This window comes from Triturus cristatus, chromosome 4_1 (genome assembly GCF_964204655.1).
Source record: "Triturus cristatus chromosome 4_1, aTriCri1.1, whole genome shotgun sequence".
NCBI classification, from domain to species: Eukaryota; Metazoa; Chordata; class Amphibia; order Caudata; family Salamandridae; genus Triturus; species Triturus cristatus.
This window is the reverse complement of record NC_140585.1, coordinates 395,450,696-395,475,126: the sequence shown is the minus strand read 5'-3', so window position 1 is coordinate 395,475,126 and position 24,431 is coordinate 395,450,696. Positions and strand designations below refer to the sequence as shown.

Genomic DNA, 24,431 nt, shown 5'->3' with positions numbered 1-24,431 from the left:
CATCCTCTTCGCTTGACCCTGAAAGAGGGAAATCTGCATTTTATGGCAGTAGAGCAGTTCCCACCACTCCCCAACGATGCATGCTTGAGAATATTCATCAACTATCTTAATCTCGTTTGGACATTCAGAATGCATTTCACATGAAGGATCCATACTGCATTGATCTGCATTTTACTATTAACAGCTCGTTCAGTGTCAAGACATTTATTTTCAGTAGGATCTACTGGATCATGTAGATCCAATAATCGGTACCATATGCACTCAATCTAGCTCCATTAAGGTGTCAGTCTTGTAATGCACAATTTCATATGATGCCTGAATAGGAGATGCATCCACCAGCTTCTTTCACCAACTTCATCTCTAAATTAAGTGTACTACAACCTTCCACAGTGTCTTGGCCTTTGCTGTTGAAAAGCTCACCCCCTCCATGGTGCACTCCTCAAATCTCCTAGTCTGTGGTATTCATAACACTGCAGCGCACCATACAACATAGGTCACATCTGCTGTTGCTCCCTCATGTCACGAAACCAGGGATGAGGTTCTTACTTAAGCTTTAACTCACGCGGAGAAAAGAAATAAAAAACACTGGAAAAGGATCCAGTATTCTTGAGGTCAGACATCCCTCCAAGTTCTCGGATGGTTTAAGCTGTCAGAAACAGAGACACATCCATCCCATTCTCATCAGCTTTCCATGAACAAGTGAGCAAGAAACATCTACAAGCTGGACATTATGCCAACACCTCTGAATTGTTCTAGTGTAATTAGAGGTATCTGTGAGAATGAATGCAGAGGTTTGTCAAAGACGTACCAACAGATATGAGGCAGGACTTCCAAGAGATTCTGAATATAGGGACTCCTTGGGCTATATTAGCTCTAGGTGCACTTTCCCAGTAAGCACTAAGACAAACCCTTAATTAAGGACACTGCATTCAATTATAGAAAACTTCAACAGTTTGGGGAGAGAGTACCAGTAACAGGTGGAGCTGCAGCTTAAGACTGCGGGTCCGTCTTTCAGTGCCAGCTGACTGGGCCTTATTTTCAAAAGAAGGAAGGAATTTCCCCCAGGAGGATGCAGTGTGCGACTGCATTAATTTACGGAAGTGCCTTGGACCACTGTACATACTTACAAAGGATATCCTTGTGGTACGTACTGTATTTAACTCCCTACAGCCTCTGCTCCAGATTCAATGTATGGAATGGCATGGGCAAAGACATTCCCTTTTTTGTTTGGAGACACTCCCACATGTAAATATATTTCACCAAAATCAAGATAGTAAGCTGAGGGGTAGGATCCAGATTGGGGTTATGTTCAGGTTAACATTTAGGGTAAAGGTTAGGAAGTGTCAAAAATACATATAGGCTATTGGTCAAGGTTAGAGTAAGAGTCAACTGAATGTTCGCATTTAGATAGCGCCCACAACCTGTCTAGGTTTCTTTGCATTATACTTAATGTAATGGTCAGAGTAATGATTATGGTTTGGTTGAATGTAGGATTAGAGACCAGAAGTAGTCAAGGGCTAAGAATAGGGGTTGTGTCAGTTTTAGAGTAAGGGCAATCTTTAAAGTTAAGCATAGTTTAGGTCAAGGGTTACTATTAGGGTAAGGCTTACAGATAGGGATATATAAAAGTCAGAGTAAGGCTCAAGGTTAGGGGTAGTAGTAAAGACTAGAAAAAAGAATTGGGTAAGACAAGGGTAAGGTGAGTTTTTTTTTTTTTTGGGACTTGACCTGTGAAAAGGATTATGGTAAGTCTCGATTCAAAGATACATAAATAGAATTCAGAATAGTAAGAGAGTAGTATAATTAAAAATAAATGCACCTTTCAGTGAGCAAATTGCTAGCCAAATGGTGTTAGCAGAAACTGTATTTCAATGTAAGGCATAGTAAAATCTGACATTCACATCGAAATGTTTCACTAAAAACAGTTTCCCTTAGATATGGTATTTCTCCTCTGAAATATAGAAATGTATTTATACAATCAGCGAAGTTGTACAGCCGTGGTCATGTCTGATCTGGCACTGCCATAGAATATTCATGAATCGATCCTCTTGGATTAGAAGATGTACCAGGTAATGACGTAGGCTGAAACACTAAAGAGTGGACTGTTTCCTTCAGCACAGGGCTCAATTACTTTTCTGGAAGCAATAGCGGCCTCAGGTAAAGCTTCCCTGGCATCACAGAAGGGACTCAAATGGCAGAGGAGGTTATCCTCCTTCTTTATCACTAGGCGAGCCTCCTGCCACACAAAGTGATGTCACTCTTCCCCATTCTTTGATCATTGTTCTATTTAGGGGGAGCACATTTTATCATCTGGCAGAGTAATAGAACATCACAAAAGACAGTTTGGGTCTGAAACTTGAGCAAGATGGCTAGGCGATGAAGTTAAAGTCTATTCTCACTCCTGCTGTTACACGGAAAAATTGAAATCTGTATCTTGGAGTAAGGCTTACGTGAGAAATTCTAATCTTGTTCTTTCACAAAAAAAAGAAAATCATGGGGATTCCATCCTGATATTATTTGCTGTAAAGAAAGACAGACACAAAGCAAAAATGCAGGCCCTTTTTGGTATTAAAAAGCAAATGTGTAAAAAAGTAAAGGCAATTAAAGGTTGTGCATTACTAATTGTCAGGCCTTTGCACTTTCACATTCTGGTTGGAAAAAAAATATGAAAGTGTCTGTGAACCACTATTGGTACAGTGTTCCTCCTTATTGTTTAAAACTAGCTCAAATGCCTTTTCCAGACGCGGTCGTAAGCAAAACTTGGAAAATTGGTAAATGAAGTGGCTTTGTTCCGTAAAGGATCAGCACTGCTTTCCAACAGCTAAATACTCGCAAGGTGTTGAAAATGTGAGAAGAGATGGTTTGAGCAGACTTATTAATTCAATCAGAACTGGATTTTAGCATCCTGTATCCTCTAAATGACTTATCAGTCCAGACTAAAAGGAAAAATCATACCCAATATACGGTTTCCACAAAGCAGGACTGGGAGGTATCCTTTTCAGTTGTCGGAGATGTTTCTCAACATTTTTTCTTCCTTGCAAATATTACCAAACCTCATCACAAAATTGAAGCAGTCCTAGACCAGGATAATTTGGATCGCACCAGAACAGCCCCACTGGTGGCTCCTGGATCCTTTGTATGATGGTTTCTCGATTGCTCCAGCACGGGCATCTGAATCTTGCACAAGAAGTAGGAGGTGGAAAAATATTCATCCAGTACCCATGTTATGCTTTTCAGTGGAAGAGGCTGAACCTTTCCTGTCTAAACTTTCAATTAAACTTCCGATAAAGATCCCATGATGGAGTAGAAAACATTAAGCCTAGTTCTCCATCATGGAGAGCTTCATAAAAGTTTGCCCTTCTCCCTGATTGAATTAATGGAATGGTAATTAATTAAGGATTAGGATTCAAGTAGGCTAGGGTTTCTATTGAACCTAGGGCTCAGAATTTGAGTTCTGATTGGCTGATAGGACCAGGGTTCTGATTTTTTTCTGTGGCTTCTATTGGACTTAGGCTTGGGTTTTGTTTAGTGGCTAGGGCATGATTGGTTAATAGGGCGAGGGCTCACATTAGTTCTATGGTTTAGGGCTAGGGTTCTGATTGGTTAGGGCTAGGGTCCTGACGTTGAGGCTAAGGGCGGCGAGGACAAAGTCAGGTGCCTGTTCGGACCTTGGGCCAGAGATCCTGCCCTTTTTTTCATTTACCAGCAACTACCCTAAGCCATCCTCACCCTCAAACATACAAACAGTCTCCTCAAACACACAATGGTCATTTACAACTAACTAACTCTAACCACATTTCAGTGTCTCAAAAACCAGTGCGAATCCCTACAAACGACATCTCTACACCCTTCTTACCCTACGGTCCACAATGGAACCTTCACTCTCACACAAAGCACCACTCTGTCCTATACCGCTATTAAATCCACACATCACCAACACAACACAAACACATTATACATAACCTTAATCCCTTCAAACACACACTCCTTGTTCCTACAAAACACCAGATTTAACCCCTTCCCACCAGTCCTATACTCCACTCTCACATCATTCACCAACACCCTCATCTTCTGTTTTACCTAAAACACTCAACCACACAATGCTTACACTCCACAACACATATTACCTCTTCCTGCTACCAAATCTAATTCAAACACTCATAGACTGTGTCCAGCTCCTCTCACATCCCCGATACACTCTCCTCCAATGCACATCACCACCCTATTACCATGTAACCTCCACTCACCAACTGTACTTTACATCCAGATTCTTCACAGAAATTTACTACATAAATATCTCATCTCACCATTCCATAAACATTAAGCATAACCCACACCAGCACATAACACAATTTCACACTACATTCCATCATAAAATAGAAACACTGACTCCCACACTCATGACTACACAAATAATCAAACCTTAAACCAATTTAACTCCCAAATATTAGCTCTTCACCAACACGTACTACAAACACCCCAACATAACACTCTTTCAACCGCCGCTCAGCCATTGCACAATTTAGAGCCTTAAAATATGACCCACATTCTCCACCACCCCGAACCCATACACTTTCCTCCCTAAACAGACGTAAACAAAAAAACAACATACAACTCTACAGAACTTCGCATCGCTTAGTCTATTGCACAACAAGACTACGCTACAAAAACAATACCGTCCACCAACTCACTCTCAACCACTTTCTTAGCACCTGCACACATCAACTGAACAAAATGCCATCTAAGTTTGCCATCTAAGTTTGCTGCACGAGGATTACGATATAAACTGCATTTTTGCTATCCTGATACAGTTCATGTCAGCACTAATAATACACCTGCTACTAATTCAAAGAAGACTACTCTCTCTTCTAAAAAACAGTCATACCGCCACCAAATGCAATCTCTAGATTGCCTGCTAATAAATGCTCAATCACTTTCTAAAAGCAAGTAGCACATCTCCAGCCTACTCACTGACCCACAACCCGACTTACTCTTCATAACTGAATAATGGTTGGGAGATGGCATGGTTCCATTACTACATGAAGCTGTACTCCAGGCTATGAAACTGTAACACAAAATCGCATAGGCAAAAGAGGAGGCTGACCAGCTGTTGTATATTCAAAGAAACAATAATTCTCACCAAAGCTGACAACATTTCCATATACGGTTGTGAGGCCCTCATCACCAGATGCAACCCTGCACCAACTTCCTTCTTTAGAGACCACCACCTAGCAATCCATCATCTCAGACACCTTTCTAGACACAATTTCAAACCTTCAGACACAGCACTCCAACCTATGCATCCTTGGTGATCTAAGCATATGGTTTGACAAACCCAATATGCCCCATCCAAGAACTATTATTACTGGCCCGACACACTGAACCTACATCAGATCATCCATAAACCCACACACATCACAGGACACATCCTAGATGTAATTTGTCCAAATCCAGATCTAGTTACCTTTCAAAGGATTACTCCAGTCACATGGTCGGACCACCATCAGATAGATTTCAAAAACAAAACACCTCAAATCACCACAACTGAGGGCTCCTTACATGCAACCACATATCGACTGTGGAACGAATTCAATTTTGAATACTTAAAGACACAACTAACATCCAACACGTATCTAGACACAATAAATTCAGTTAAAAAGTGGCTCCAGGAAGCTTTTGATATCCTGATACCACTAAAAACAACAAAACTGGACAAAAGAAAACAAGCCGAACTAAAGAAGATAAAACAACAAATTTCAATGTCCCTGGGTCAACACAAATAACAACTGAGACAAACTTCACAACAATCTAAAAAACTATTAAAATAAAAAAAGGTACTATTGAAACAGAATTCAATGTGCTAAATGTGCAAATAAAGAATTTGATAAAATTCTCACTGAATTCCGAAAACCTAAATGCACAGAAGGACCTCATTCCATTTCTCAAGAATTTTCTGACAAACTGGCAAATCATTAGAAACCAATGCAGACATATCATACTCCTATATAAAAGAAAGGAAAATCACCAGCACCAACCCATTTCCAGTAGTCCCCTCGAGGAATAGACTAATCCAACCTCTACATTCCTTCAAACATCTATAAAAAACTGAATTCATGGATCTTGTCAAAGCAAGCGGGCCAGCCGGCTGCCCTTCTGACCTTTTGCCCACCACGAATCCTCAAGAACTTTCTTTTAACTACATCTGCTGCCACGCCAGTCAGAACAATCATCAATAATTCTTTAACTACCGAAGTCTTTACAGAACACTTAAAAAAGGCATACATACACCCATTATTAATGAAAACTAACCTGGACCAACATGACTCAAATAGCTACAGACCAATTACAAAGGGACCTTTACTGGGCAAACTGATAGAAAGAGCAGCATTCAACCAGATGTCACAATTGATTGGCGACTACTACTTATTTTCTGATTTCTAAACAGGATTCCGTCTACGAAGAGACAAATAATCTGCCCTTATCACCATCTGTGATGGCCTTAAAAACACAGTTGGAACGGGGTCTCTTTACTACTTCTCTTGGACCTTAGAGCCGCCTTTGGCCCAGTTTATTATGACACTGTAATCCAAAGACACTATGAAGCCGGCGTAGAGGGAACTGCTCTCAACTAAGTCACAGCCTACCTTCAAAACAGTATAAATGTCATCCATACTTCCCCTTTCTCATCCAAACCATATTTCACAAAAGCAGGGTTTCCTCAAGGCTCGATCATCTTACCCATGCTTTCCATCATTTACATGAAGTCATTACCAGCAGTGATCAATGAATTTCAGCTCACATGCTATAACTATTCAGATGAGACACAAATACTTCTTAGGCTGGAAAGCCCCAGAGATATTAGAAACTCAAAAATCTTGATTTGTCTCTGAGCTGTTGATCAGTGGATGACATGGAGCCATCTCAAATTGTATGCGTCCAAAACTGAAACACTCCTACGTGGCGATTGGGAAAAATATGACCCACTCTTCAACTGCCATGATGATCTAGGATCACCTCTTAAAGTATCCAAGGCAATAAGAAACCTTGGTATTATGATGGACTCCAAGCTATAAATGAATGCCCAATTGGATAAGTTACGTAAAAAATCACTGGTATCTTGCTCATATGACTATATTTTTGACATAGTCTTGTAAGAAATAATCTATATATCAGGACATGTTCTCAAAAGGTCCATCATAATCCGATATTATGAGCCTGCCTGGCAGTGTTTGCAAGTTCTTATGGATTTTAGGAATAAAATACATGATTAGCTTAGTTGGGTGTTCTTTCTTTAAAAAACTGAATTCTCCTAAATTAAGCAAACCAGCACTCTTCCACGCTAGCAACTCGGCACACAGTTCATCATTGATACTTCTCACTTTTTGTAATGAACATTTCCTGTATCCCGTCCTGATCTCCGCCAGATAATGTTGCATTTTCTTCTTGTAGCTCTTGGAGATCTTGAAGCAGAGCAAAATCACTCGTTAAGTCCATCATATTTGCCAAAGGGTTTCTTGCTATCTTGGCAACTGTATTTTGTGATGCTTTTTGGAGTAAGTGATATTTCTTCAACTTTAATCTCCGTATAAACTTGTACACGTCAGTTCTAGTTTTGTGTAATTAAAGTTGCTCTCAGGGCAATAAGACAATCCTAGTGCAATTATTTGAAGCTCCGCTGCATTTAAATCAACTTGTGCCAGATTGATTATGGTGTTAGCGCTGTGATCAGCGCTTTGATGCAATTGGCTTACTGTTTGCGATTCCAGCCTCCGCGCACTGGTTTCTTGTTTCCTCTACTTACGGCTGGCTTTTCTCCTTTCACGTCTTCTTTTGTTGTCACGTTCTTTCCTTGTTTGTTGTTTCTCAGACGGAGGGTTTCACTTCTGCTTTGCCATAAAAAATCTATTTCCTCAACTAAGGATAGCTTTTGCTGGATCTATTCTTACTTGTTTCAGGTTCAGACTCGCTTTCAAGCGCTGAACTTAGATCTGATGCTGAGGTGATTGCATCGTGTCCTTGAGTCTAATGTAACATTTCCGTGCGCTTGTTAGATCTTTCATCCCTTAGTGTGTCATATTTGCGCAAAAAAGTGAATATCTGGCGGTTTTCATAATCGGCTTTGTCACGTTGGAATTTATATGCTTTCCTTAATTTTCTCCTCCTCCTTGCGTAGCCTACCCATCATCTCCTCGCGTAGTTTTTGCAGTGGTTGAGTGTCCCCTAATTTCATGATTTCATCATTAAGGGTGTCTATCTTACTTTGTAACTCCAGTCTGTCACTTGCAGCGTATTTCACCAAAATCTGCACTGGGTTTTGTGACGACTCCATATTACACTCTGCCCATTCTGCCATCATTTGAGGGTTTGGTGTTTCGTAACTAGGGGCTAGCATTATCCTAAGCCCTCTCGGGATCCTACCCACGTCTAGATATCGCTGGAGGGATTTATATGTATATATATATCGGGATCCTACCCACGTCTAGATATCGCTGGAGGGATATGTGTGTATGTATGTATGTATGTATATATATATATATATATATATATATATATATATATATATATATATATATATATATAATATATCTCAGAGAACTCTGGGTAGTTCCCAAGTTTAGGTGGAAGGCAGCTTCTGTATAGAGCACCCTCAACACCAGCCACACTTTAAATTTGCTCACCTCAAAGGTCAGTTTTTCTCTCAAAGTTTTTAAGCATAGGATTAGCACAGTGCTATCCACACCGAGATAGAAAGGGACAAAGTATTTTGCCATTTCTACAGCAAAGTCTTTAAGCATAGGATTAGCACAGTGCTATCCACGCCGAGCTGTAAAATGACAAAAAACATTTATCACTCCAGGCACAGTATTACAGCTTTGGATTGGTAAAATTCCATCCAGGCCAACCTGAAATGAATAAAAGCAACCCCTGACATGTGTTTTGCTGTCATTACAGCTCTCCAGAGAGGTTTAGCTTTGTCCAGACACAAGGGAGCACTCAGAATAAGTCAAAACAATACCCTTGCAGGCATAGAGTGACGCATAAATTATGCCAAAAAAAAGCAGAAAACTCTGGGTAGTTCCCAAGTTTAGGTGGGAGGCAGCTCCTAACACCCTCAACACCAGCCACACTTTAAATTTGCTCACCTCAGGCACCTAGTGTGCCTTTGGTGTCTGGAGCGCAACCACACCCCGAAGTCATGCTCCAACTGCTGTGCCATGAATCCCAAGTCTTTACGGCAGCGGTCCCGGAAGCTCTTGGAGGCCTGGCGGTCGGCTCTGCGTCGCTTCCAGAGGAAGGTTTCGAGTGTGCTCGCGGAGCCCTCACACCTCGTCGCACATCCCCGTCCTGCCAGCCCACGGACACTACCTACGGTTCACAGTAGGCCACGAGCATTTTCAGTTCACCGTGCTCCCGTTTGGCCTTACCAGTGCCCCTCGGGTGTTCACGAAGGTGATGGTGGTGTTCGCAGCTCATCTGCACAGATCAGGGGTTCCAGTCTTCCCCTATCTCTACGCCATAGGCTGTCGTCTCCCACCTCCAGACTATTGGGGACCTCCTGCATTCCCTGGGGTTCACTGTCCATGTGCCGAAGGCACACCTGACTCCCTCTCAGACGCTCCCTTTCATCGGAGCTGTTCTGGACACTGTGCTGTTTCGGGCCTATCCTCCCGAGCAGCGACTCTGGGTTATTCAGGCTAGGAAACTGATATTCGGACTATAAGCCTCTAGCCCAGATTTTGGTGAGAGTGACCCTGAGGCTGCTGGGCCTCATGGCCTTCTGCATCCTGCTGGTGGATCATGCCGGGTGGCATATGCGGACTCTGCTGTGGGACCTGAAGTTCCAGGGGGCGCAGCATCAGGGGAATCTTGAAGTGAACTGCACAACTACTGCAGTGGTGGTTAATGAACCAAACTTGAGTCGGAGGCAGATCCCACTCCCTTCCTCAACCAGATCTAACAGTGGTGACCGATGCGCCACTCCTGGGAAGGGGCAGCTATCTGGGAGAGGTGGAGATCAGAGGTATCTTGTCTCCAGCAGAGTCCGGGCTCCATACCAACCTGCTGGATCTCCGGGCAATCCGCCTGGCACTGACGGCATTCCTTCCCTCTCTCATGGGGAAAGTGGTGCAGGTGTTCACAGACAACACCACCGCCATGTGGTACTGCAACAAACCGGGCGTTGTGGGGTTGTGGACCCTATGTCAAGAGGCTCTTCGCCTCTGGACACGGCTGGAACATCAGGAAATGACCCTGGTGGTTTAACATCTGGCAAGTTCTCTGAACGCCAGGGCAGATTAACTCCGCCGTCGGTGCCTGGTAGATCACGAATGGTGTCTTCACTCGGAGGTGGTGCAAGGTCTCTTTCAGCGGTGGGGAGAGTCTTGGTTAGATCTGTTAGCCATTGAGCATTGGAGTTTCCAAGGCGGCACTCGCTTGGCGATGCTTTTTGATGTGAGTGGAACTGCGGCCTCCTGTATGCCTTTCTGCCTGTACCACTTCTGCCCAGAGTGCTGAAGAATATCAAGCGCGACCAGGCCCAAGTTATTCTTGTGGCTCTGGACTGGGCACGAAGAGTCTGGTACCCAGAGCTCCCGAACACGGCCATCCATCCTCCACTCAGACTGCCCCTTTGGGAGGATCTTCTGTCGCGGCAGCAGGGGACGAATCTTCACCCGAACCTGTGAGCCTCCACCTCCTTGCACTGAGATTGAGCAGCTTGACCTTCCAACCGAAGTCTGTAATGGCATCTTGGCAGCCAGGCGTCCCCCCACTAAAACGATATACGCCTGTAGATGGAACAAATTTGTGGCATGATGAACAGCAAAGGCTGAGGATCCCCTTTCTGACCCTCTTTCAGAGGTTTTCTTGTATATACTTTCTTTGGCCTAGCAGGGCTCTGTTCTGGGCACTCTTAAAGGCTATCTTGCAGCTATCTGCCTTCCTTCGGCTGCCCGATCAGCCTTCCTTGTTCAAGTCACCTCTTTCCTCCATCTCCTTTCATAATGCCCCACTGGGACTTGAATCTTGTTCTTACTTATTGCATGTGTGCTCCCTTCGAGCCCCTTCACAACTGTCTTCTAAGGCTCCTCCCTTTGAAAACTGCCTTCCTTTTTGCCATCACCTCTGCTCGCTGGGTGAGTGAGCTACAAGTTCTTTCTTCTAAGCCCCCTTTCTTCTCCGAGCATCCGGACAAAGTGGTGCTAAGGACAAGGCCCTCATTACTTCCTAAAGCAGTCACATCATTTCACATTAGAAAACTATTCATTTGCCCACTTTTTTCCCATCCCCCCACCCTCCGAGGAGGAGGAGAGACTCCACCGTCTGGACCCTAAATGTGCGCTGTCCTTCTACCTGGACCGCACAAAAGATTTCTGGGTGGAGGATCAACTCTTCGTTGACTATATAGATCCCAAGAAAGGTCGGGCTGTTCAAAAGTGTGCCATCTCTAGATGAGTTGTCCTTTGTATTAAAATCTGTTACACTTTAGCGAAAAAGAAACCTCCAGTGGGGCTGCGGGCTTATTCCACTAGAGCTACGGCAGCCGCCACTCCATCAGCAAGTGGAGTCCCACTTCTTGACATCTGTCAGTCAGCCACATGGGCATCCTTGCGCACGTTCACCAGACATTACTGCTTGGACAATCCTCCAGGACTTCCTGGTGTGAGTTTAGTTTGCAGACCCTCCTCCGGGGAAGGTATTGCTGGGGTATCTATTCTAAGGTAAGGAATCTATCTCTTTCAGACGAACAAGTTACTTACCTTCGGTAACGATGTATCTGTAAGAGACATAGGTTAGTTATAGATCCCTTACCACCCCACCCATCCCCCGCTCTGCGAACTGACTTCTAGGGAGGGGGACTCCCTTACAGGACCCAAGTTGTGGCACACCAGTGGTCAGTGTCTTTCATGGCTGTACGTTTCTGCGTGGAAAGTAGTGTCAGAACTGACGTCAGCGCGCAGGGGCAGCGTCTATGTAGGCTCTGCACCGTCATTCCGGCGAGCACGACGCCGATGATGCAGAATTGACCAACGCCACCTACCGTCGCACAAGGGCACTGCTGAGAAAAAATTCTCCGGATCCAGTCTGACGCCTAGGGGAAATTCTAAGGTAAGGAATCTATAACTAACCTATGTCTCTTACAGATACATTGTTACCGAAGGTAATTAACTTCTTCTTTACTACAATGATCTCCCAAATAACACTTCCTTCCTCTATTCCTCCTTTATTTTATTCAATCTAACCAGTAGACTCACATGTCCACCACTTGACTTAACAACTATGATTTCCCTATACTAACCCACCATTAATCCACTTAAGTTCCGGAGTACCTTGCTACTCACCGAAAAGCGCTTCTTCGCCTCATCAGGGGTAGTAAGCACTATATAAAGACAATTACACATACTTTGTCAAAATAAACTGCTTTTCAACTGCCACAGATTTGTGTTATGGAGCAGCGGAGCTCTGCCTGTTAGCATTTCCTGTTTCCTGCTCGACCTCTGACTGTACCCATGCTTGTGTCCACAAGAGGACCATGAGTTCATGAATCTTGGCGGTACCTCCACAATGCAGCCGCCTTGCCATTTATGAGTTTGATTAGCCCCCCTTGAATCTATTTTTATAGTGGATATGTAAGGTGTTTTAGTTTCCAGACAAATTGCTGTCTTTTGAACAGACATTTTTTCTTTTGATTGAAAATGAGAAGTAAATCATCTATTTTTCAACCACTGCCCCCTACATTTGTGTTTACCCGTACATCCTTTACACACAGTAGGATTCCTTTAGTGAATATGTTACAGTTTGACATTTAAACACCATGAGGTTCTAAGATAAGAAAAACTGCCCAGTGCACATCGTGATTCATGTCCATTGTGTTTTGCACTGCTTATGACCTTTGTTGGACGTAATGACACAAGCAAATGGTTTATGCACCAGTTATGTCTGTCATATTACCCCGTTGCATACTGTTTTAGAAGGGCAGTTAACACGAGTTCTAATTGGTGGTAACTGAGTGCAATGGAACTAGAACAAGTAAATGTGCTGTATCTTTGTGGAGCAGATGCAAAATTAGGTGCAAATGCTATTTTCAGTGGCGTTAGCAACATGGATCGTAATGACCCATGAAGGTCCCTGTGGCGTTGTAAACAAAAGTGAACCTGAAAATACCTTGAAATTACCCAAGTAAAATACTTTTGGTCAGAATCTGGCAGAGGCCAATGTATTCCAATTGCATGGCAGAAACTATATTCAACTACTTTCATCAAATGCCTGTCCTTTGGCTTTCACATATTGTAGATATGATTGAGCCTTATTTTTAAAATGAGAAAGGAATCTTCCCACAGGTGGATGCAGTGTCCAACTGCATCCATCTACGGAATGTGCATGGGGCAAATGCACACACTCCCAAAGGACATCCTTCGGGTACTCTGTGTCTGACTCCCAATGGCCTTTTTGCCCCTGCGTCAACATCTGTAAGGGCAGTGGTCCATAAACATACATTTCACCAAAATCGAGATAATACATATTGTTGAAAATTGAATCTTTTTGTGGGTAGTATATGCTGTTTTGCAGATTGTCAGTGGAATTCCCTTTTAATGAAATTAATTGTTGAACCACTGTGCCTGTGCTCATGCTTAAACTGACCGTAGAAGACACAGGCAAACATTACAGTTTATTGGGGGGCAGAGAGCTCTTTCATGGCAGAAGGAGCTGAGAAAACCTCATTCCATCCAGGCCTGAAGTTAGCCTTGAGGAAGCAGCGTGCATTTTCTCTACGGCTCTGCCTGATTTTTTGCTGTGGAGGAAGGTTGCTCCTGGGTTCTACTTCACCCTCTGAGCCTCTAAGAAATGTTAATATTTTGTGTTTTTCTCATCAAACCCTCTGTAAAAGCTATGACTTTTAAGCCAATAGTTGGAAAAATGGTGCTGTGAAATGGGTAAATTCAGCTCCTATTTTTTTATTTTTACAAGTTAGTACTTGATGCTCTCCTGTGAAACATTTAGTCAGTGAAATCAAATGCCTGAAGAATGATATGAAGGTTGTGAATTAGGAGCTGTAGCTTTCTAACAGCCAATGAGTCTCAAATGAGGTGCAGCCTCTAGCCACCTAATGAATTTAGTAGTCCGCAGCGAATGAGCGCTTTGTTGCAATCAAGCTTTTTATTTATCTTGCCGACAGCATGTTAAATTGACACTTTATTCACATTTTAGGAGCAGGTCCCAAAGCCCATCTTCGTAAGCTGGCTGAATATATTCGTTGGTCTTATGGTGCAGGGATTGTTCTCCGCCTGGGCAATATTGCAAGACTGGAACTAAACTATTGTATCCCAATGGCAGTGCAAAGTGGAGACAGGTGGGTACATTCTTTAACATATTGTGCTATTTGATTGAAATAATTGGGAAAGCTTTCAAGCCTGCTTTTTCAAACCTCTTTCATTATATCTTTAAATTGTACATCTTCAGGCCTACACATTTTTCTCACAATGAAACAGCATTGCTGTTCTAGAAATAAAGAAATGAAAATATCAGTGTTTCTATGTGAGTACAGGCTTATGTGTATATTCCATATGCTTCCATAACACTCAAGTTCATTTACTCACAGTGAGCCTATACTGAATCTCACTAGGATACTCTTGTCTCTGCTTTTGGTAGTTCTGCTGCTGGGATGTTTAGGAAATGTACCCTGCTGTATTTTTAAGGTATACAAACACACACGGAGTATTAAAGAATATTAGGAACATATTGGCTATCTGTCCCTAAAATACCAAGCGAGAACAAAGGAACACTAAGGATCATATGAGCATGCCCAAATAGTGATAGGGTCCTGGAATAAATGTGTGTGATAGGTCCATCAAATTTAAGTTGAGAGAAAACAGGCTTTTGGAGGAAGCTTATAAACTTATGTTAGTTCTATGAATGTTGAAGAAATTTACTTTTGTTTCTTGAAACTATTCTGATGGTCAGTGCAATCAAGCCTTAGCAAGTCTCAAGTTTTGCCTGACAAAGTTCCAAGTTCTGGGATCGGCTGTGATGGGGCATCTTTTGATAGATTTAAACATTTGGCTTAGTTTTTCCCATTCTACAATAGCTCAGAGGAATTCTCTTTATTGAAGAACCTTTGCTATGATGAAAATCAGCCCTTTTTGGGATTGTGTAGAAATGCACAGTGGTTTGGTTCACAGTAATACAAAGAAGCTGCAGAGTCACTGACTGGTTACTGCATTTACAAGTTAGATAGTCCTTTGAAAGAACATGAATTTTGACTTTAGGTTTCTCTGGTCAGTGCCACAAAACACAAAGTAATAACAGGGGCATACCAGAGGTCACATTTTCACACAGCACCTTGGGGTGAATGATTCATGGCTGCCCTGCCTGTCTCTCTATCTATACACAAACATATAGGTAAACACATGCTTTCCCCCTACTCACTCCCCACCGCCCAGACCTCCATTGCATCATCACATGCCACGAAGTCTGGTCACATCAAGTAGATTTCTTTTTCTTAGCTTCAGTTAGTGAAGGTAAACCAACCGACACTGCAGAGCGGAGAATGCTAACATTTGTCCCATGAACCCTCTCCACAGTTTATCTGTAAACAGCCCTGCCAGAAACAAGCTATAGATGAGTCGTTCTCACCATTTCCCCCAAGTCAACACCCACACAAGACGTCAGCACTGGTATTATTATTAGAGGCTATTATTATAGGCCACCATACTACAGAATACATGCACAACAGTGGCAGCAAATACCACACTTCCGTGTGGCAATAGCAAAAGTAAAGATTGTGTACAGTATGAAGGAAAGTAACATGATATTAGTTAATATTTCATCCTCTTACAAAAGTCTAGTACCTACCAATAGTAACGAGAAAGCCAGCATTCTGAGAGGTGGAATGCAGACGTTGCATACCAGATGCCAAGGGCAAGCCAGTCTCAGTTACCACAGCCCAGAGTCTGTTGTAGATCATGCCAGCCACATATGATTGGAGGTTTTCCTCCTTGGAGAGAAGAAATCCTCGCTGCCTGATGCATTTCATGGCATCTTATAAACCTTCTTTTTACATGAGGAGCGTGAGAAGGTGCCCTCACTATACAGACATGTGAGAACAGCAGCATGAGAATTTGTGTTTTACCATGCACTCTTATAGGTAAGAGCTAATACAATGCCTAAGAAATACAAAATAATTTTACATTTGGCGTGTATGTAGGAAAGGCACCCTATCTTATGATAATACTCAACTACAATGCAGGAGAGCTTGGAGGCAAGAGGCTGAAGGTCGTAAGTCATTCGCCATTAGTGAGAGGTCAGACAATATACAATAATGTGTAGTCATGCACTGTACAAACCCGACTGCTATTTCAGGGAAGACACAAGGGCTTTCAAGTTCCTGCTGAGGTTGCGCTCACTGTTCCTGGGACCGGATCAGAGAATACACATTTCTTGTCCTTAGCCCTTACCAGTATTATTTTTAGCAAGAGAGCCATTGAATATCAGAAGACAGTTGAAGTCCTTGTAGCTGGCCAGCTAATTAGTTTTCTTTAAAGCCACAATGTAAACTAATCTGGGATTCTCCTGAAATGGATCAACATAAGTGAGGGTATAATGGACTCTTATTTAAAGTATTAAAATGTGTTTCTTTCAAAGTGATAGACAGTTCCAGCATTCTTGTGCACAGAAGTTATCTGTGGCCAAAATGTAGTTCCTGATTGATAATAAATATGTGTAAACAATGAAATCTGACAGGATTACCGAGTTAAAAAGGTAGGTACTGGCTTGAGGATTGGAGCAGTTGCACCCGTAATTATGCCTAAAACATCCTGTAAAAAACATAGAAAGTTACGAATGACCATATCCGTGACTCCTCCAACCAGGAGAGGTCTGTTCCTCTGGCAGAGGAACCAGGGTTAAGTGAAGTGGCTGCATTTTTAGGAGAAGGGCGAGGCTGGTAAAGACTGGGGTGAGGCATTTGAGAGCAGCAATAGCAACAATGTTTGGCCCAAAGAGAAGGAGGAACTCCGGGGACAAGCAAGATACTACTATCCAACACTCATTCATAAGACATGTTGTGAGCCCAAGCAGACATTCCAAGCCAGTACCACAAAATACACCAATCTAGCACATGAAGCTTAGTAGGATGTAGGTGTACTATAAAAGACTTGAGGCTAGCTTCTGATGAATTATCTTACCCATTCCAAACAGGTGTACAAGTGATGGGGGTCACAAACATAGTGGGTGAGGAAATATGAGATTTGGGACAGGTGGTGATATTGCAGGGTGCCATGGGAACTATGTATTAACTGGTGATAGATTATTGCTAGACTTCTGTGTAATTGTAGGGGAGGGTTTGACAGCCTAGTGGAGTAGGCGTTATTGCTCAGCGTAAGCATAATCCAAGTTGGTTAATGTATGGTACTGTTGCTTCCTAAATTCTGGTTAGTACTTTTTGTACCATGTATTAATTTCTGAACTCTTCACTCCAAGATACCCTAAGTTGGGTGTATGCCGCTCTTTAGAGGTGCTAAAATACAAACACACAGATGCTGGCCAACAGTTTGCTGGGAATGAAGAACTCCCGGACCACCCAGACCAAACAAACTTTATGCCAGACAGAGCCATTACCATAGACTAAATCTCGGCCAGCTAAATCGAGCTGAACAGAGTTTTGGCTAACTATTGAGGCATCCATAACCATAACTGGATGGAGAAAAATAGACCTTCAAATCCATTTAGTGATTATTCTGTTTACCATCTTGCAAAAGGATGCCCATCTGGGTTTTGGTCTGCCTACTATGAATTGACGACCAGCGTACTGGCGAATGGCTTTCTCTCAGAGAAATTCCATATGGGAAGTGAAGTGAATGCCCAATCCTGCCAATACAAAATTGAATCAGAGCTGACCCACTGTTGTTTAAATTGCCTCAGGATGAGGGAACCAAATATTGCTAAGATGTTTGGATTTGCTATTTTTTGGGAACCCTAAGCATTTTTAGGTAGTGTGCCAGACTGGAAACATAGTACAGATAAGCTGGCATGGATCAATCCGGGGGAGCGGAAAGAGTGGCTATAACGTTACAATTCTCCTTTGAAGGTCGAAAGATAATCCAACAAGATTTTTTAGGTTAGGCTTGGAACTACTGTAGAGTTTTGTGAATCACGGAATTATAGTTACTTCCCACAACTCATACACTTGGTCCATACATTTCAGCAGTATAAAGAGGGAGGTATGGGACTACATTCAGAGACAATTAAAGTGTTCCTGATTATCCTGACCCACAAGCGGTTGCCTATTCAAGTTGTGCACCCTCCCACTCCCCTGGCGCTACTGGCGAACACGTTATCTCAAGCCTTTCAACTGTACAATGTGGGTGCAGCATGCAAGCTCGCAACACCAATATTTGTATGCAGGTGCGGGGTTATAATTATTTGTAACCCTTTTACTACTGCCGGGATGTAACCCAGTGATCTGCTAGCAGTGTCTGATGACATTTGAATATTTGATAATGCCATTTTGCATATTTGTTTACTTCAGCTTCTTAGAACTGAAAACATCAAAAAACAAATGTTCCAAAAATAAAAGAGCGAGGAAAGGAAAATGCTTTAGCAATCTGCGTCATCCAGAATGACTTATCTGATTGTCTAGGTCGTTATGGGATGATGACCTTGGTATATAAAAGCTTATACTTTGGAGGAAAACAAATAACTGTATCTGGCTTAATAGAAATAGATTCTAAGTGTTGCACAAGACTGGATGAATACTAAGTGACCCAAGCAGATTCTATAGAGCCTGCAGGCTAGGCAACAAGTCCTGTTGAGTGAACCAGGTAGTAATTGTAGCTTGGAAGGAGAGAGGTGTGTAGGCAGATTGATGGGAATTCACACCCAAGGCTTGGAGCAGCCTGAGGTTGTAAAACGAAAGCAATTGAAAGATGGGAAGGAAAGTAGATCTGAGTGAACTGGGCAAGTGTGAGCTTGGAGTCACCCCCAAGAGCTTTCCGATACATCTTCTTTAAGTTTCAAAATTGAGATGCAAGCTAAATGCACAACTAATGGGCAACTGTGCCATTGCTGAATGGTAACCTGCAGTCCCATTACCCCTAGCCTAAATACAATTACATTACTTCTACTTCTTTACAAAGTAATTTCAGGTTACAGATGAGAGCATTTAGAAAACAGAAGGGGTCCGTAGGAAAGAGATGTAAGGCGACTGAATAAGGAGGGCTGGAGTGAATTAGCTCTAAATGCTAATTCGGCTTAAATAGCACTACAGAATGTATTATTTAAGGATACACTGTTCAGAATGGGTAGGAATGCAGATGCTAGCTGCCGACATTGAGAATCAGGCAGAAGAGACTTATTCCACCAAAACCTTTACTGAGAGAAGATGATCACCTCTGTCTAACTCTGGTCTTCTTCATATTAGGTGGCTTCAAAGAGCTACCTTTACACTCGGTCTTTTTAAAGAGGAATATCAACATGTGTATTGTGGCCTGTTCCTCTTATGTCAGCAATTAAGCTGCACTTTATTTTCTAAGTTGTCCCCCTGTTTCTTCAATCTGTCATTATGCTGCATTCCATGGGCGGCATTTTACCAACCCAAGTACTGTTATGACTATACTTGCCTTTTACCCAATCCAGACCCATTAAAAGGACATGCTATCTTGTGAGGATGATGCTCAAGTACACTCTCACACTCCAGCTGTCGTCACTTAGTGATGCGTGTCCCTGCAGCACTGGGCTATGCTAAACGCTGTTTTATCATTGTTACAGTATCCTGTAAAATGTCACTTTAACTAGTCATTCCATAAGCACTGCTGGTGACTGACAGATTACAGAAGCGATTAGTAAATAATTAAGCTGAACATTTCTCAGTGTTATAACGTGTTGATTAAAATATTCTTATGATTTAAAAAAAAAATGCCAGTGTGTAAGAGGTCAATGTCAAATTAATAATTTCTCCTCAGAGTAGCTCTTACAAATGCTATTTTTAACAAGCAAAATGCCTTTCTCACAACCCAGTTTATCTAGCATTTAAAATAGAAGGTTACATGAATGAGAAGCAAACAAGGATTTTATTTTAATGACCCATGCTACGAGGTTTGTAATTAGCTATTCATGTCTTGGCTACTACTACAAAAAACTGGCTGAATTGGCTGAATTTTGGCAGCATTGGTTGAGTGCAAGAAAAAACCCCCATTGAAAAAAGTATTCCCAAAGTCAAGAGATCTCACCTTTGAAAGGTGTTAGCCAATCTCTTGGCTGAACAGTGTGGGTGCAAAAACAAAATAACCCTCACCCAAAAGGCCAGCTCAGTGTGATGATTTTTATGGGCGCATGTGAAATGCCACGGTAGCCACCATTTTGTTTTTTGCTTTTAATTTACTGTTCTAAGATGACGGACAGCCTTCTAGGAGTAGTAAAAAGTGGATTAAAGTACATTATTGAGAAAGGAGTAGCTGGTAGTAAATTACAGCTACATGGCTAGCTGAAAAAATTCAAATAATAAATCGCAACAGCACGAGGCAAGGCAATAGAAAAAGAGCTGGGCAAGAGGGGAGGGACATTTTCAGTGAGACATGAAGGGGTGGGGAAGCAACAAAGAGTGCAAGGTGGGGATGTGAAGATAAAGCAGCAAATGGATTTTTTTTTAAAGTAGTACCCTGACTGTAAGTAGTGGAAGGATAAATCTCATCCACTGTAAAATGCCCATGCTCAAAACACAAGATGAGGAAAGAAAGCCATTGAGTACGAAGCAAGCAAATAAGCGAAACAAAAAACCCAGCCAATCATGAGCAATCAACTGACCCAATGCCCAATCTAAGTATAGGTATTGTACATAATAAATCCTTCAACAAAACTCTATAGGCAAGACCTAAAAACTAAGTTAGCCTGTTTGTAGCATGCTTGGAAGAGAATTTTTAGCAGATGGTCTATCTCTACAACAAAAGTTTCATATAGAGTACTGTTAAAGCAGGAACCGTCATTAAATGTTTTCTGGTGACTCAGTGGAGTCATGCACCCTCTACAGGAATTTGTAACAACCTCATGGTCACAGTTTACAGTCCCAACTGACCCACTCAGACTTTATCCTTTCAAGGTCATTAAATTGAGTACCAGTGAGTTGTGTACCAGTATATATGTTATTCAGTGCCAGGATGCTCCTGAGGTGAATGTGCACTTGACAAATACCCGTTATGTTTCCTTTGTATTTAGTGTTTTCAGGAAAACAGCCTAGGTAGGTAGGTAGGGTGTGTGTGTATGTGTCTGAGTCTGAGAGAGAGAGACTCTATTACACAGTTGTTGTTCTGCAATTCCCATCTAAAATCCAATCTTTTTAATATTTGCTGTTCTTTACTGGGTCCATTTTTTAAACTTTACCAGTGCTGGAACTCCTTCCCAACAATAGAATAATTCACAATCCTTATTTGAAGTCAGAATTTAGTGCAATGCATTTTACTTAGAATGTATTATAATGCACTGATTCTGATTTATTTGTTTGACTTTTTAACCATTTTAATTCATTGGTTTATTTAATCTGAATTCTGAAAAATTGATGATCCTGCAAGTCTGCAAGGTAATACTAATGCACTACTCCTTGCTACAAAATAGAGTTCACAAATCTACAAGTGAGAATCTCCACAGCCACCTCATGTAGGTTTACTATGGTAACTATGGGAGAGATGGAGGGAGAAACTGGAAAATGGACATGCTTACCACCAAATGGGACAGGCTTAAGGAGGAGTACGGAGGTGTTTAGGAAATGATAGGGTGGGTGAGTGGTGGTTAGAGAGGGACATGAACCTACCCACAAAAGGGGAAGCCTATTGCTATTAACAGTTTTATTCAGCACTAAACAGGCAATATCACATGACATTAGGCTGACAAAACTGCCCCTTTCAAGCTACTACGGTCAAAAAGGACCCACAACCATAGTAAGGCTGTCCGACTGCCCTATTTTGATTTTGGATTTTGATTTTTGATTTTGGAGGTCGGACCGCCACAGGTCCGCCTCAACTGTGAGGGAACCGTTGTTCCCCGGTGGTATTGCAGCGATGTGAGGCAGTAATATGATGGCGGTGCCGTTGGGGGCACTGCCAAGAATATTACGAGTTTCCTAACTGCTATCTTTTCCATGGCAGTCAGCCCGCGATGAAAAGGTTGGCTGTGATGAAACTAAGGGAGCCTCATGCCATGGGGATGCATGCAGGTGGGGCACATATTGGAGTGTAGAGTTCATGCCGTGCAGGAACGGGCTTTGACGCTCCCATTGCGGTGTCTTTTTGAAAGGCACCCCCGCTCCCATACCGCTAAAGTCCGAATTAGGCACTAAATGTACTCCATCTAACAGCTGGAGTAAGTCCAGCATCACACATGGAGAACCACTAGTACTGCAACACCCTCTCATTAAAAATAATGGAGGTAGGGACTTAGAATAAAAGCCCATGGGAAATAATGTTAAATGAAAGTATTTAAACATCATAAAATATAAATGAATTTAATGTTTAAAAAGCTATCTAAGAAGAAATCATATGTATTATTTTACTTAAAAATTGTTTAATAACCTTTGTTTCAATTACTCCTAATAAATTCCCTACATCACTTTTAATAAAAATATTTTTTGGTTTGGATTTTTTTTTTACTTTGACAATTTGAAAAAATAATTTACATCTAATTTAATACATTCAAAATAATTAAATTTCAAATTGAAATACATTTATAGTGTTGCAGAATTGCTTTAGTTTTGTTCTACATTTAAAATATATCAAATTAACATTACAGTTTACCATGAAAATGATTTTACCCTTTTTTTTCAAGGTCAATAAACTTTTTTTTTACTTTTCCCTATTCTGTACCATAGGGAGCTCTCCATTATCTACAGCACTATCAATTTTATTTAGCATTGCATATGTAATTAATTTAAACATATTAAATTATATTAACAATTTTTTATTCTGAAGATTTATCAAAATAGCCACCTAAAGTAAAATATCTACATGTATTTATTATGTATTAAAATGGTATTAAAATCACAAAAAGGTATGTATAGAACTAATTTAAGATAATTTTATTATTATTAAAATTGCATTTATTTTTAAATTAAAAAGGTATTGAAGTATTTATTCATAAAATATTTATTTCCCAATCGTGCTTACAAGTTTTTTAACTTAAAATTAATTGTATTTATTTATCTGTATATACATGTGTATATATGTCAAAATAAGTTATTTTAATGTACCTTATTTTCAATCGGGTTCCATTTTAAGTCCCTGCCTTCACTATCTTCTTCGGGAAGGTGTTGCAGTATCAGTGGTTGACCATGTGTGGTTCTGGACGTATTAATGCTCCTTTTTAGCAGCATTAACATACACTTTTAATTTGGCTACACCCCCTGTTTCAAGGGTGGAGTCATGTACATCTACACTTACACTCCTAAATGGTGAATAGCCAAAAGCAATAAAGTTACTCAAAAGTATAAGAGTAAACTTCCTCAGAGGTATAAGTTAAACTTTGTGAATAGCTCCATCTGAGTCTAATATATTTTTATGTTATATTATTTTCTTAAAGTTATGTTTAGGAATTAACTTCTAGAAGTCCACTGCTGACCGTGGAAATTAATATAACTGTATATTGTAAGTGGAAGTGTTAAACATTGCAGTTTCATTAACGCCTTTTTCTTTTAATACCTTATTTTTGTATTTCCAGAATTTGTGATGGTGTTCAGTTTGGAGCTGGAATAAGGTTCCTGTAACGTTCCTGAAAATGTTTTGCAGAACATTGTGGCTATTCACCAAATTCACTGCTGTTTCTCTTGTTCCAAATACTTCAAGATTCAATGAAAATGCCTTTTATGTAATTTCTATCTCAGTAAAATATCAACAAAAAGCCAGTATTTGTGAATAAATATGTAATATTTTACTGTTGTTTGTTTCTTTAATGTGTTTGGGTTTAGCCTTCTTACAGTGCAGAAAAGCAAAATGAGGTAGAGCCAGTATTCAGTTATGAATTTACTCTTTTGTCTCACATTTAAGAAGCACACATGATAATAATGTAGGAGACTATTGAAATATTTCCACATAGTTCTAAATATTTGTTTCTCTGTTAGAATACATTGTGCAAAGTAATTCAGATATTTATTTCTAGGCTTGGGATTTTGCTTTTAAGCTACATTGTTGTCAGTGTGTCACTCTCTCTTCATTACTGTAGCCAGTTCATGACTACTCTTCCCATAATTGACCTTTATCCCTGGTCCTATATCAAAGCAAGCTATAAGTGCGAATATTAGGATACAATTTCTGTTTTCACTACCTTTTTGGCCCAAATGAAAAATAATTATTTTTGGCTCTTTGTAAATCCATAGGTAGAATTGGATAGGTTCAACTGAACAATGGTGAAAATTTGAGCCAACTCTTAATAAAATCAATTGTATAATATAGAAA

At 41.2% G+C, this 24,431-nt stretch overlaps 1 protein-coding gene across 1 annotated transcript in view; it reads left to right on the top strand.

Annotated features, from left to right (window-relative positions):
• SAMM50 (SAMM50 sorting and assembly machinery component) overlaps positions 1-23,910 on the top strand; it is a 252,099-nt gene extending 228,189 nt beyond the window's left edge. The window contains exons 14-15 of the mRNA XM_085652463.1: positions 14,209-14,350; positions 23,698-23,910. Of these exons, the coding sequence (XP_085508589.1) occupies positions 14,209-14,350; positions 23,698-23,743 (188 nt within the window). The 3' untranslated portion in view covers positions 23,744-23,910. The remainder of the gene's footprint in view (positions 1-14,208; positions 14,351-23,697) is intronic.
• Positions 23,911-24,431: the final 521 nt, after the last annotated feature.